General features: G+C 43.9%; 1 protein-coding gene across 1 annotated transcript in view; it reads right to left on the bottom strand.

Moving 5' to 3' along the window:
• Nucleotides 1-15,339, bottom strand: part of LOC307243092 (uncharacterized protein) — a gene marked incomplete at its 5' end in the record, with an annotated part of 53,599 nt that extends 38,260 nt beyond the window's left edge. Inside the window, 3 exons of the mRNA XM_080017742.1 lie at nucleotides 4,651-4,712; nucleotides 10,792-11,962; nucleotides 15,253-15,339. Of these exons, the coding sequence (XP_079873868.1) occupies nucleotides 4,651-4,712; nucleotides 10,792-11,962; nucleotides 15,253-15,339 (1,320 nt within the window). The remainder of the gene's footprint in view (nucleotides 1-4,650; nucleotides 4,713-10,791; nucleotides 11,963-15,252) is intronic.
• Nucleotides 15,340-15,936: the final 597 nt, after the last annotated feature.

The following is a 15,936-nucleotide window of genomic DNA, read 5'->3' as shown; positions in this document are numbered from 1 at the left end:
GTCCAAAAATGAACATTTCACAAGACACACACACACACACACACACACACATACACACACACACACACACACACAGGATAAAGTATTTGCACAAGTCTGTGTGTTTCTCCACTCGATACCTCCGTTACCGTAGCGATAAACTGTCATAATTCATTCAGATCAAAAAGATGAGCCGAGGCTTGGCCAGAAAACACACACACACACACACACACACACACACACACACACACACACTCAACACAACATTACCTCACAACCTGAAAATGTAAAAACACTGATACTATCATTTTCCCATGTGACTTCATAATAAAAATAATAATTTATTTAATAAAACTATAAATAAATAAAGTGGTGTTTAACTGACTTCATAATAATAATAATAATAATGTATTTAATAAAACTATAAATAAAAAAAGTGGTGTTTAACTGAGTTCATAATAATAATAATAATGTATTTAATAAAGCTATAAATAAATGAAGTGGTGTTTAACTGACTTTATAATAATAATAATAATGTATTTAATAAAGCTATAAATAAATGAAGTGGTGTTTAACTGACTTTATAATAATAATAATAATGTATTTAATAAAGCTATAAATAAATGAAGTGGTGTTTAACTGACTTTATAATAATAATAATGTATTTAATAAAACTATAAATAGATAAAGTGAGTGTTTAACTGACTTCATAATAATAATAATAATAATAATGTATTTAACAAAACTATAAATTAATAAAGTGAGTGTTTTACTGACTTCATAATAATAATAATGTATTTAATAAAACTATAAATAAATAAAGTGAGTGTTTTACTGACTTCATAATAATAATAACACACATTTTATTCATCTTGTCTGTGAGTGCAGTGGATCCCTGACGTCCGTCTTTCATTGATAAAAACAATAGCCCCTTCGGGGCTGGGGCCCTAATTCTGAATTCTTGCCCTAAGATCAAATGTTTGGTGCATGTGGTGGTTTCACTGGCCCCGCCCCCAGCACAAAGACTCCGTCTCCTCCACCAACATCTATAAAGCTCAGACTCTGATCCTGCCAAGATGACGGTGAGTGTAAATCCAAACTGGATCCTAAAACTGCCTTTTGAAAAACTGATAGTACTGAATAAAGTACTTATTGTACGCGTTAAATGACGTAACGTGATGATAAACCACTTACTACCAGAATGAAGTAGATTCCTTGTACTTGTACACTATATTCCTTGTACTTGTAAACTAGATTGTTCTGTAGATTCCTTGCATTTGTTCACTAGATCAGCAGAAGTAGAAGTACAGAGAATTTATGGTATTTGTACACGCCCAGTAGGTAGAACAGACACACCCTGTCACAAATACTCCCATTGCACACACACACACACACTCACACACACACACACACACTCACACACACACACACACACACACACACACACACACACACACACACACACACACACACACACACACACACTCACACACACACGCACACACACACACACACACACACACACACACACACACACACACACACACACACACACACACACACACACACACACACACACACTCACACACACACACACACACACACACACACACACAACTGATCAATAGTAAATAATCGTCGTGAGCAGCTGGCCGGTCAATAAAGTTTACTGAATTGAACTTAGAATAAGGACGAGAGTGGGAGTGAGAGAGTGGAGAAGAAGAAGAGAAAGTTGTGTGTGTGTGTGTGTGTGTGTGTGTGTGTGTGTGTGTGTGTGTGTGTGAGTGTGTTCCTTTCTGGTCAGTCTGGTTGGTTTACCCTCGGTTTCAGTGAAAGAAAAGAATGCAGACGATTAAAAATACATTAAACCCTGAGAGACAGAGAGAGGTTGAGGGAGAGAGAAACTGTTTGTTTACAAGTGAGTGTGTGTGTGTGTGTGTGTGTGTGTGTTTGCCATTAACACTAATTGGACACAAACAGGAAAACAAACAAACTAAGATGACAAACAGAGCAGAGAAGGAAAGATGAAGAAGAAAGAGAAAGATGGTGGCAAGACAGATTTACACACCATAATGTAATTACTACGATGATTAGATCAGAGTCCCATATTAGGATATGGGAAGGTAAGATAAGATTTAATGTAAGTTAAGGTAAAATAAGGTATAATGTAAGGTAAAGTAAGATAAGGTTTAATGAAAGATAATGGAAGGTAATGGAAGGTAAGGTATAATGGTGGTCGCACGGCAGGAAGTTGTAAGAAGCTTGGGAGGAAGCTTTGTTTGGTGTCCGTGTGATGCAGGGAGGACGGGAGCTTCTTCAGGGACCTTCATGAATGATGACGTCATCTCTTATGACCGGATGTGTTTTACGGAACCACACTAAAGCTTTATTTATTATTATTATTATTGTTATTATTTATTATTGTTATTATTATTATTGCTATTTATTATTATTTTATTATATTATTATGTTATTATTTTGTTATTAATTATATTTAATTGTTGTAAACTGTCATTTATCGACAAATTATTATTTAATGAATAATATCAACCTGTCACGCTGTCTTTTATGAGCCGAGCGGAAATCATGTTAATTTCATTTCTTTTGTTTTGTGTATTTATTATTAAACAACCATCAGGATGTTTGCTCCTGAATTGTAATATTCCTGCTTTGGAAATTTGGGTTTGTTCAAGCAACAGACTGCCAGACAGACACAGACAGACAGACACACAGACAGACAGACAGAGAGACAGATAGACAGATAGATACATAGACAGATCGACTGATACACTGCAGGGTTATTGGTTCTATTCCCTGTGGGGATCAGTCGCTGCCCCTGAGCAAGGCATTGTCCTCCCACAGGGTTAGGGTTGGAGTGCCTTGGCTCCACTAGACGCTCAGAACACTCTCCCAGGTGTCGTTGCTAAAACTGGGTGGAAACAATTGGGGAGTTCTGCAATGCAGGGAAACCCCTGCATTGCAGAACCAATCAGAAGTTTTGAGGCCGGTCCTTCATATTGGGGCGCTGACATGCAGAAGTTGTGCATGCTTGTCAACACTCGTACCAGCAACACGGGCATTATAGGATGGCTCAGCCGCAGTCACAGAGGGAAACTCCTTTAAGCTTGTTGATATTTGAAACATATTGGTTGGTAAAAAAAACAAAGACTGTACTTGTTCCTAAAAGCTCTCTCCGGGTTACAAAGTGATCGGCTACATCTCCGGTTAGTTTCACTATGGAGGAGAACGGGAGAGCGCATCGTTTCCGGTAACGACGTCTTTTCCGGTAAAAATGTGAGGGCCGTATTTTTCTGCCGGGTGTTCTAGCAACTCACTTGCATTTAGAAATCCCCAGAGGATTGGAAGGCGGCGAGATCTCCAATCGTCCGCGCGGCCCTTTGGTCGACCAAGCCAGGAGCAGACGGACACGTGTCATGACAAGGGGATGGGGGTTTTACCTGTTGCTCATTAAACCAATCGACGACAGGTGTACAGCCACTCTGAGCCCGGGCCCCGATTACCTAGACCCAGGACAGGTGGGGCTGCAGCACGAGACGAGGGTGGGGGTCCACCGGACGGGGTCATCGCAGCGGTTCTTGACGTTCGATAAAGACGCTCTGCAGGTCGAGATCTCTAACTGCGCTGGCAGATGAACTCCATCTTGGATGCGACGGCATCAAACCGCCCCGCGTGGCACGGCCGGCCCGCTTGACAGCACGGCTCAAACCAACTGACTTTGAGGAGGTGGGTCGCTGCACCTTATCAGAGGCCGCACGTCGTCTGGACACAGCTGCAAGGACCTACAACCACACCGTGCAAGTACACAAACAAGTGTCCCGCCGAGAACCCTAACCCTACAACTACACCGTGGAAGTACACAAACAAGTGTCCTGCTGAGAACCCTAACCCTCACCGGAAGAAACACAGCAAACGCAGCTTCCCTCACTGGAACAAACGCCTCAACTCCTACTTGAAATGGTTTGTTATTTTACGTCTTTTCGTTGAAATGCAGCTTCATCGTCTCTCAAAGCAACTGGCTCCAGCACAGACGCTGACGAGCAAAGACAACACAGCGTGGGCAAGAGATGGGACTGGGTTGGATCATAGTATTAGATCAAAGTATTTGATCAAAGTATTTGATCAGGGGGTTAGATCAAAGTAGTAGATCCAAGTATTAGATCACAGTATTGGATCAAAGTATTAGATCCAAAGTATTAGGTCAAAGTATTGGATCAAAGTATTGGATCAAAGTGTTAAATCAAAGTATTAGATCAAAGTATTAGATCAAAGTATCAGATCAAAGTATAATATCAAAGTATAATATCAAAGTATTAGATCAACGTATTAGATCAAAGTATTAGATCAAAGTATAATATCAAAGTATTATATCAAAGTATTAGATCAAAGTATTGGATCCAACCTCATCATGAAGGTTCAACTTCAGTGAGTCTGACTCCACACGCATCATCATAATGAGTATTGTAGTAGTAGTATAAATGATAAGTATTGTAAAGTAGTATAAATGGTAAGTATTGTAAAGTAGTATAAATGATAAGCATTGTAAAGTAGTATAAATGGTAAGTATTGTAAAGTACTATAAATGATAAGCATTGTAAAGTAGTATAAATTATAAGTATTGTCAAGTACTATAAATGGTAAGTATTAGCTCACCTGTGCTGGCTCCTGGGTGCTGGTGCAGACTGGCAGCTCCTTGTCGGGTGGAGGGAGTTTGTCTTGTGGGTGGAACCGACGGCTTCACCTGCTGAAGAGCTGCGTGCAGAAAGGGGGCGGGGCCTCCGGGCCTGTCTCACCCACACAGACGCACGCGCACGCACACGCACACGCGGGCCACGCCCTCATACCTGGACCCCGCCCCTCCTCCCTGGATACCTGGACACTGAGTCGCTGCATAGTAAGAGTGACCTCATCCTCATTAAGTGACGTCTACGTCACAGTCCTAAATTCCTTCACTGTCTCTCTCTCACGTTAAATTCCTCTCTCTCCCTCTCTCTCTCACTTTCTCCCTCTCTCTCTCCCTCTCGCTTGTCCTCCTTCTCTCTCTCTCTCTCCCTCTCTCTCTATTTATTCAGTTCATCATGTTTGGAAAGTTGCAGTGCTGAAAAAAATGCTCAAACTATTTTTGGAATGTTTGTTGTTCTTCGGGCGACTTTCTTTCTATGTTGCTTGTCGGTGCCTTTCTTTATCTTTTTCTTTATCTTTTTCTTTTTCTTTTTCTTTTTGTTTATTTTTCTTTCTTTTTCTGTTTCTTTTTCTTACTTGGTCATAGTTGGTCATATCATGACCAAATATGACCAAGTAATATCAAATAGGACAAAATAGTACAAATAACACCAAATAAGGTCACATAGTTCACAAAAATTACCAAATGGGACCACATAGGACCAATCAGACCACAAAGTACTAAATAATACCAAATAGAATTGAATAGTACAAATAGGACCAACTAGGACCTACTTGGACCAATAAGATAACATTGTATCAAATAATACCAAATATAAGCAACTATGACCAAGTAGAACCAACAGGACCAATAGGACAAAATAGTACAAATAGTACCAAATAGGACCAAATTGTACCAGAGAGTACAAATAAGACCAAATAAGACCAAATAGGACTCAAAAGGACCAAATAGGACAAATATGACCAAATAGGACCAATAAGATCACATAGTACCAAATAATTCCAAATCTAACCAAATAGTACCAAGTAGTACCAGTAGGACCAAAAGAAGAAAATAGTACAAATAGAACCAAATAGGATAAAATGGGACCAATAAGGCCAAATAATAACAACAAGACCACATAATACCAAATAGGGCAAAATGTGACCAAATATAACCAAATTGTACAAATAACACCAAATAAGATCACATAGGACAAATAATACAACATATAAGAAAACAGTGTCAAGAAGTTCCAATAGAACCAAATGTGACTAAATATGACCAAGTAGTACCAATAGGACCGATGGGACAAAATAGTACACATAGTACCAAATAGCACAAAATTAGACCAATAGGACCAAATAATAGCACTTAAACCACATACGACCAAATAGTAAGAATAAGACCAAGGACCAGGGTTAGTGCTTTGCTCAAGGGCATGGGCATAAAACCCCCAATCCTGCAGGGTTAGGGCCTTGCTCTAGGGCATCGAACCCTCACCTCAGAAACCTTGAACAGGGGTGTGGTGAGAGTTACTCATTCACTCTCCTGAAGAACATTTCACCCAGAGATTCTATATGATGTATAGATACACACATGTAAACACACATACCCACACATATACACACATATAGGAAAGTATACACACCTATAAACACATATAGACATATAAACACATGTACACACATATAGATACGGCCAGTATACACACAAATATACACACAGATACACATATACTGTATACACACATATACACACATATACACACATATAAACACATATAGATAGATGGATGTAAAAATCAGAAAAAAAATAAATATTTTGATTAAATTTAAGAAAATCGCAAAATTTGCAAAACCTTTTTGTTTTTGTTTCATGAATTAAAAATGTAAACATTAAAGCCTAAACTTTAAATTGAGAAAGTAAATACTGTACATGTAAGTTTGCTTTGGACAAAAGTGTCTGCTAAATCAATAATATAAATGTACATTTATAGTAAAGAAATAAATCAATCTTGAAAATAATATCATTAATAAATACATGATAAATAAAATTAAGATGAAATTCATATTCGATATGTTTGAGTTCATCCAGTGACTCAGATCTCAATCTGATCAATATTTATATTTTTTCTTCCATTTATTTTTACTCCACTCCCCTTTCGAGCTGTTCCCTGAGACCAGGTGCTGTGGGTAGTGAGCAGCGCTCCACACCTCACATTCCACAGCGAGGGCGGGGCCACGCTACGCCCGTTACCACGGACACACACACACATACATACCAACAACTTATCCTGTGCACAGATTTCCATTTGTATATTCTGTATATTTGTATTTATGTGGCTATGTCTGTTTTGTATGTCTCCGAAGAAGAAGAAGAATGGTTTTATTGGTGTCTCCCATCCCAGGCGTCCTCCCTCCAGGGGGCCCTCAGGTGCAGTGTGGCCCTCACCTCCGGGTGTGGCTCCAGGTGGTGGTCGGAGACAGGGAAGGCTTCATCTTTTTAATCAGGTCCCAGATCAGGAGAAAACCCGAGCACGGTGGCAGCTGCGCACCAGTCGGGAACACACTCTGCTACGTGGATGGGCACTCAGCGCCGGCGGCCGGATGGGGCGTCTGGTGGGCTGCGGTGGGGTGGGCCACGCCCTTACGCTGGGCGTGGCTGGGCACAGGTGTCCCGCCGGGCGGGCGGTTTGGGCGGGGTGATGCCCTCTCTGTCTGTGCCCGGCGCCCCCGGCCCAGGTTCTGCGCCCGCGGCTGCGTCTTGTGCCTACGCTTGAGGGTGGATTGTATTTGTGCGCCCCTGGGGAGCGGGGTCTCCTCATGCTCCCTGGGACTAGGTAATGCTCCGCGGGGCCGGGCGTGGGTGGGGCTCCACGGCCCTCTGGCTTCTCTGGGGGCCCGGGGGGTCTTCTGTGGCCGCAGGCCAGGGTGCTGAGGGCCTTCCTGCAGCTGTAGGGTGTCTCGGGGGCTTCGGGCCCTTTCCACTGCTACGAGACATAATACCGACCATATACACCAGAACCAACTGGGATAAGATCTGTACACTCACCAGTGGACACACACACACACACACACACACACACACACACACACACACACACACACACACACACACACACACACATACACACACACCACCAGCACCTGCTTTGAACACACCCCCAACACCCTCCTGGTTGCATCCCTCTCCTTTTCTCCCTCATTTACTGCCATAACTAAATTAACTCTGCTCTGTCAATACATGTTTTCATCTGATGTTTCTATGTTTATGTTTTTCCATGTACATGTTGTTGTTTGTTTTCCATGTACATGTTGTTGTTTGTTTTCCATGTACATGTTGTTTGTTTTCCATGTACATGTTGTTTGTTTTTCATGAACATGTAGTTGTTTGGTCCTATGTTTGTTTTTCCATGTACATGTTGTTGTTTGTTTTCCATGTACATGTTGTTTGTTTTCCATGTACATGTTTGTTTTTCATGAACATGTAGTTGTTTGCTTCTATGTTTATGTTTTTCCATGTACATGTTGTTTGTTTCTATGTTTAATTGTCTCACTGTGGTGATTCTCCCTCTTGGAGTAGTCATGATGATTAGTTGCTTAAAGACCAAAACATGGTGAGATGGTTCTCCAAAGAGGGGGGTTGCTGGTGGTTGTGTGCTCTGCTCGTCACAGGACAGAGTTGTTGCAGCAGTTGTTGATGATTAAAGAATAAATAAAGAGAGTCATTGCAGGTTGACAAGTTCAACTCCACTTGCAACTAACTCTGTCTTGGATGCAATGGAACAAATACTGTGTTGTATGTTCAGCATGCTGACAGCACAGGGTAAAAAAAAAAATGAAATAAAATAAATAAATAGAATAAAATAAAATAAACGTTTGTCTCCACGACTAATAAACTGAGCCGCGTCTGGTGGACAGTGCTCCAGGACTCTGTGGCTGATTATTATGGGATTTCCATTTGTTTTCCTAAAGCCCACAGGTGTGTCCAGTGGGGGCTCTGAGAGGGGCCGTGAGCCGAGAGGGGATTACATTGGTGGAGTTACAGAGTAGAATAAGCTTCAGCATTTCAGCATCCTCTCTTGTACCCTCTGAGCAAGGCACTAACACTGGAGGGTTGGGTGTTAAATTCCCTAGAGCAAGGCACTAACACTGGAGGGTTGGGTGTTAAATTCCCTAGGTCAAGCCACTAACACAGGAGGGTTGGGTGTTAAATTCCTGAGAGCAAGGCACCAACGCTGCCTTGCTCTATTCAGTCATAGAACCACTAGACAGGCGGACAGTACTTTCGAACCTGCAAGGTATGCAGGTTAGGTCACCTGTATGTGAGTGTGTGTGTGTTGGGTGTGTTTGTGTGTAAGTGTGTGTGTGTGTGTTTCTAGAGCTGCATGCTGCAGTTGGGAGTGTCGCTCCATTCCAACCTTTACCCAGTGACTGATAAATAGCGAGGTGAGATAACACAAGACATGCTGCTGCTGAGATAAGGATATATATATATATATATATATATATATATAATATATATATATAGTAATGTCAACAGAGGGACTCTAGGGGGGCGCCAAGGAAGGTACATATACTGTATACACAGTATGCATATGTTCAAGTTCAAGTTCAAGAGATTATTTGTCACATACAAATACATGCAGTATATATATATATTTATACAGTACAGTATATATATACAGTATATAGTATATACAAGGAAGGTACATATACTGTATACACAGTATGCATATGCAGTATATATATATATATATTTATACAGTACAGTATATATATACAGTATATAGTATATACAAGGAAGGTACATATACTGTATACACAGTATGCATATGCAGTATATATATATATTTATACAGTACAGTATATATATACAGTATATAGTATATACAAGGAAGGTACATCACCACCCAGTGGCTGGCACAGGAACAACAGTCCATGATGGCTGCCATCAGAACACTACACAGGAGGACAGGTCCATCTGAAGGCCAGAGAAATGTTGTTACTGTTGATGTTTTTGTTGTTGTTACTGTTGTTGTTGTTACTGTTGTTGTTGTTGTTGTTGCTGTTGATGTTGTTGTTGTTGTTACTGTTGCTGATGTTGTTGTTACTGTTGTTGTTGATGTTGTTGTTGTTGTTACTGTTGCTGATGTTGTTGTTACTGTTGTTGTTGATGTTGTTGTTGTTGTTACTGTTGTTGATGCTGTTTTTACTGTTGTTGTTGATTTTATTGCTTGATGCCGTGCCAGTCAACACTGCCTCATCATGATGTTTGATGGTTTTGGTCAACTCTACCTTTAAGACCTTCAGCATCATCGTGATGAACAAACAGGAAATGAAGGAATTCCAGATCCTGCTTCCACTGCCACACAGACTCATATTCATATTCAGGGATATTTTTCATAAATCCCATGTGAACCATGCGAACCAGGCTGACCAGGCTTATGTGCTTTCCAGTAGGGAGAGGGACGTGGACGCAGACAACATGTATATATATATATATATATATATATATATATATATATATATATATATATATATATATATATATACATATATATATATACACATATATATATGTATATATTAAGGAGGGAATCCGTCTGTCTGTCTGTCTGTCTGTCTGTCTGTCTGTTTGTCTGCATGTACTTGGATTATCTGGACAACCGTTCATCCGACCTCCTTCACACTTCGCTGAGGACCCAAGGACGTGCAGCGTCCAATTTGATGCAGTTTGGACACGACACGTATAATGTTAATGAGCTCTTCCTGAACAGAGCCAGCGGGGCGGGGCTTCTTTTCCCGCTGTCGGACGCGAACCGACAGTCTCATCTTCCATTGTGGAAGCAGGAATGAATCACCGACGTTTTGTTAAACCGTGACATTGAAATTTCTGAGAAAGTCTCAACATTTTGAACAGGCGTGCACTGGTATTATTATAGAAAGATAAACTGTGTATAATATCTATCCATAACAGTATCTTCCTATAATAATATTTATCTATAATATGCCTCGTATCACAGATGGACTGGGAAGCCGTTCCAACACGGGAGCAGAACAGCAGGAAGCTGCTCTGCCAGCTTCACTGTTCACTCTGTAATGTGTGAAAGTCCAGAGAGCCCCCACCGCTGAGCCCCCACCGCTGAGCCCCCACCGCTGAGCCCCCACCGCTGAGCCCCCACCGCTGAGCCTCCACCGCTGAGCCTCCACCGCTGAGCCTCCACCGCTGAGCCTCCACCGCTGAGCCCCCACCGCTGAGCCCCCACCGCTGAGCCCCCACCGCTGAGCCTCCACCGCTGAGCCTCCACCGCTGAGCCCCCACCGCTGAGCCCCCACCGCTGAGCCCCCACCGCTGAGCCTCCACCGCTGAGCCTCCACCGCTGAGCCTCCACCGCTGAGCCCCCACCGCTGAGCCCCCACCGCTGAGCCTCCACCGCTGAGCCTCCACCGCTGAGCCTCCACCGCTGAGCCCCCACCGCTGAGCCTCCACCGCTGAGCCTCCACCGCTGAGCCCCCACCGCTGAGCCTCCAATGCTGAGCCTCCACCGCTGAGCCTCCACCGCTGAGCCTCCACCGCTGCGCCTCCATCGCTGAGCCTCCACCGCTGCGCCTCCACCGCTGCGCCTCCACCGCTGAGCTCCACCGCTGAGCCTCCACCGCTGTGCCTCCATCGCTGAGCCTCCACCGCTGCGCCTCCACCGCTGAGCCTCCACCGCTGAGCCTCCACCGCTGCGCCTCCATGTGAGGCTCCACCGCTGAGCCTCCACCGCTGCGCCTCCACCGCTGAGCCTCCACCGCTGCACCTCCATGTGAGCCTCCACCGCTGCGCCTCCATGTGAGCCTCCAGCACTGAGCCTCCAGCTCTGAGCCTCCACCGCTGAGCCTCCACCGCTGCGCCTCCACCGCTGAGCCTCCACCGCTGCGCCTCCACCGCTGAGCCTCCACCACTGAGCCTCCACCGCTGAGCCTCCACCGCTGTGCCTCCACCGCTGAGCCTCCACCGCTGAGCCTCCACCGCTGAGCCTCCACCGCTGAGCCTCAACCGCTGAGCCTCCACCGCTGAGCCTCCACCGCTGTGCCTCCACCGCTGCGCCTCCACCGCTGCGCCTCCACCGCTGAGCTCCACCGCTGAGCCTCCACCGCTGTGCCTCCATCGCTGAGCCTCCACCGCTGAGCCTCCACCGCTGTGCCTCCACCGCTGAGCCTCCACCGCTGAGCCTCCACCGCTGAGCCTCCACCGCTGAGCCTCCACCGCTGAGCCTCCACCGCTGAGCCTCCACGTTGGTTTGGTTTGGTTCTAGGTCAGTGAGAGCTTTGAAACCGTCAGACGTTATTATAAGTGGATCAGTGATTGTGTCGTTGTTTGTGAAATATCTTTCAAAGAACGGAAGTGAGAACCGGGAGGGTGCTGGTGCTGTCCTGGAGGTCAGGGGGCTCAGGCCTTGAGCCCCCTGACCTCCAGGACACCAGGGAGGAGTGGATCTTTTTAGATTATCGTCAGAGCCCTGGAGGCTGTTTCCAGGCGGAGGTTACCAGAGTTCAAGTCCAGAACAAAAATCGTCCCTGAACTGCAAGTCAATCAATGGATTACACTACACATGCATCCATGCATGCAGGTTACTGATCACCTATAGTAACACATATAATGATATATAATAACATGTCATACAAATAACAATATATAATAACATATAACACATATAATGATATATATATTATTACATTTCACTGCATATATGTATGAAAGTATGTAGATGGCCAAGGCTGCAAGGAATCTTGGTGTCATTATTGATGACCAACTGACATTCTCGGACCATGTTGCCGCCGTCTCCCGGTCCTGCCGCTTCACACTATTCAACATCCGAAAAGTCAGGCCGTACCTGAGCCAATATGTCACTCAACTGCTGCTGCAAACCTTGGTGATGTCCCGTCTCGACTACTGCAACGCCCTCTTAACAGGCTTGAGGCCTGTGCGGTGAAGCCACAGCAGATGATACAGAATGCAGCGGTGCGACTGGTGTTCAACCAGCCAAAGAGGGCACATGTCACTCCGCTGCTCATCCAGCTCCACTGGTTACCTGTAGCCGCTTGGTTACCTGTAGCCGCTTGGTTACCTGTAGCCGCTTGGTTACCTGTAACCGCTTGGTTACCTGTAGCCGCTTGGTTACCTGTAGCCTCTTGGTTACCTGTAGCCGCTTGGTTACCTGTAACCGCTTGGTTACCTGTAGCCGCTGGGTTACCTGTAGCCGCTGGGTTACCTGTAGCCGCTTGGTTACCTGTAGCCGCTTGGTTACCTGTAGCCGCTTGGTTACCTGTAGCCGCTGGGTTACCTGTAGCCGCTGGGTTACCTGTAGCCGCTGGGTTACCTGTAGCCGCTGGGTTACCTGTAGCCGCTTGGTTACCTGTAGCCGCTGGGTTACCTGTAGCCGCTTGGTTACCTGTAGCCGCTTGGTTACCTGTAGCCGCTTGGTTACCTGTAGCCGCCCGCATCAAGTTCAAGTCTCTGATGCTGGCCTACAGAGTGATTGCTGGGAATGCTCCCGCCTACTTCAATGCTCTTGTAAGAGCACATGTTGCCCCCCGGATGCTGCGCTCGTCAAATGAGCGTGGCCTGGCTCTGCCGGCCATACAGCCACGGCAATCCAGGCTATTCTCATTTGTAGTTCCACGTTGGTGGAACGAGCTGCCAAAAATGACCAGAGCGGGGACCTCCCTCTCTGTCTTTAAGAAGCACCTGAAGACCCAGCTCTTCAGTGAGTACCTCCTGTCCTAACCTACAATTACTTAGCACCACCTTGCAGTATTTATTGTTACACTAATGTTGTTGTTACACTAATGTTGTTGTTACACTAATCTCTGTCGCAATGTAGCTGAATGTTATTCTCCCTTGTAAGTCGCTTTGGATAAAAGCGTCTGATAAATGACTAAATGTAAATGTAAATGTAAGATGTATGTAACGAACAAACCTCTTGAATCTTGAATGATATATAATAACATGTAATACATATCATGATATATAATAACATATATATAATACAAACAGAATAAATACTTCAACACATCCATCCAGGTCACTGAGGGATCCTGATCATCTTCTCCTGGACCTGGAGGTCAGAGGTCATGAAGGGTCACATCCCATGATGCTCTCTGCTCTGATCACCTATCGAGTCTCATCCTGGACGGGCTCGAACCAGACGCACCTCTGATTGACTTCTTTTTCCTTTTGTGGTGGTGTCTTGTGATGGTGTTTTGTGATGGTGTTTTGTGGTGGTGTTTTGAGTTGTAGTTTTGTGATGGTGTTTTGAGGTGGTGTTTTGTGATGGTGTTTTGAGGTGGTGTTTTGAGGTGGTGTTTTGAGTTGGTGTTTTGTGATGGTGTTTTGAGGTGGTGTTTTGTGGTGGTGTTTTGTGGTGGTGTTTTGAGGTGGTGTTTTGAGGTGGTGTTTTGAGTTGGTGTTTTGTGATGGTGTTTTGAGTTGGTGTTTTGTGGCGGTGTTTTGTGGCGGTGTTTTGAGTTGGTGTTTTGAGGTGGTGTTTTGAGTTGCTGTTTTGAGTTGGTGTTTTGTGGTGGTGTTTTGTGATGGTGTTTTGAGTTGGTGTTTTGTGGTGGTGTTTTGAGTTAGTGTTTTGTGGTGGTGTTTTGAGTTAGTGTTTTGTGGTGGTGTTTTGAGTTGGTGTTTTGTGGTGGTGTTTTGAGTTAGTGTTTTGTGGTGGTGTTTTGAGTTGGTGTTTTGTGGTGGTGTTTTGAGTTAGTGTTTTGTGGTGGTGTTTTGAGTTGGTGTTTTGTGGTGGTGTTTTGAGTTAGTGTTTTGTGGTGGTGTTTTGAGTTGGTGTTTTGTGGTGGTGTTTTGAGTTAGTGTTTTGTGGTGGTGTTTTGAGTTAGTGTTTTGTGGTGGTGTTTTGAGTTGGTGTTTTGTGGTGGTGTTTTGTGACCTTCCAGTATTTATTCACACTGTTTCATACATTGTTTATAGGAACTTTTCAATAAATACATTTGAATGAAACGTTACGTCAAACTTTTCAAAGAATTGGAGACTTTTTAAAGACTTCTTCAACTTGACTTGACTTGATAGTGGCTCATTGTGGAGAGGCATTGACTTTGTAAATATATTTCCAATGAATAAACCTTGTATATTTTTATGAATCTGTGTGTGAATTTAAAACCAGACCAGATATATATCTCAATAAATGTATAAATATATAAATATGTCAATGAATGTATCAATAATTATATACATGAATATGATATATAATATAATATATGTATAAAATATAAATATTTCAAAACACACACACAGGATAAATACATGTTGCTTGGATGACGTCATTGTTTCCAGTCATTATAATTCAGGACGTTTGTGTACGTTGACGTCTCTGGAATGTCTATCAATTCTGACAGTGACGTCGTTGGGTTTTTTGGTTGTAGAGCTTAGTGTGGTGCGTGTCAGTTGTCCTCAGAAGTGTTTATATATTTATGATGTTTCATCCAATCGTCTTGTGGTAAAATAACACCTTTCACTGTGGAACTGGGCGTGGTTACTAGGGTTTGAGTTGCCATGGTGACGACTCCACCTTGGAGTTTACTCACCGTTCTAGACTCGGAGACTCTCCATCTTGGTGATTGTTGATCACAATCATCAAAGTCTGAATCAGTTCCATCTGCACGTGCCGCCATCTTGGTGAGGACCCGCTTGTTGACCAATCACTGGACTGCAACGCTATCATGTGCCCTGTGAGAGCCGTCGCTTGTGCAGATGACAAAGAAATACAGTTTTTCACCAAATGATCCCACAATAATGGAGCCATCTGGATCCAACTTGGAGGACGGCGTGTCAGGACCGCCCCCCATACACATTTTATTCATCTTGTCTGTGGATGCAGCGGATCCATGACGTCCATTGACGACTGAGCTCAGCTTTTCATTAACAATAACAATAGAGCTCCAAACCCTTTGGAATTGGACCCCAAATAAAAGTATAAACAAGAAAATAAAGAAGATAATATAACACTGGGCGTGTGTGTGTGTGTATACACACACACTGTACATGAATGAAAAAGTATTAGAGCACATCCAGTAATTAAGTCCCTGCAGGATTCGGGAGTTTTACGGGACGCTAAGAGGAAGAAAAAACTTCCGCTGCTGACGTGACGTATTTCCTGTCGACTGCGGATGTCCGCCATGTTGTCTGCAGCCAGGTGCTGCCACCACTAGGGGGCGGTGCTGCACTTCAGGTGAATTCTTTCAAACAGGTTTCAGCCTAAAAACCTGTTG

This window comes from Zeus faber (genome assembly GCF_960531495.2).
Source record: "Zeus faber genome assembly, chromosome: 17".
NCBI lineage: Eukaryota > Metazoa > Chordata > Actinopteri > Zeiformes > Zeidae > Zeus > Zeus faber.
This window is presented reverse-complemented; position numbering and strand designations above follow the sequence as displayed.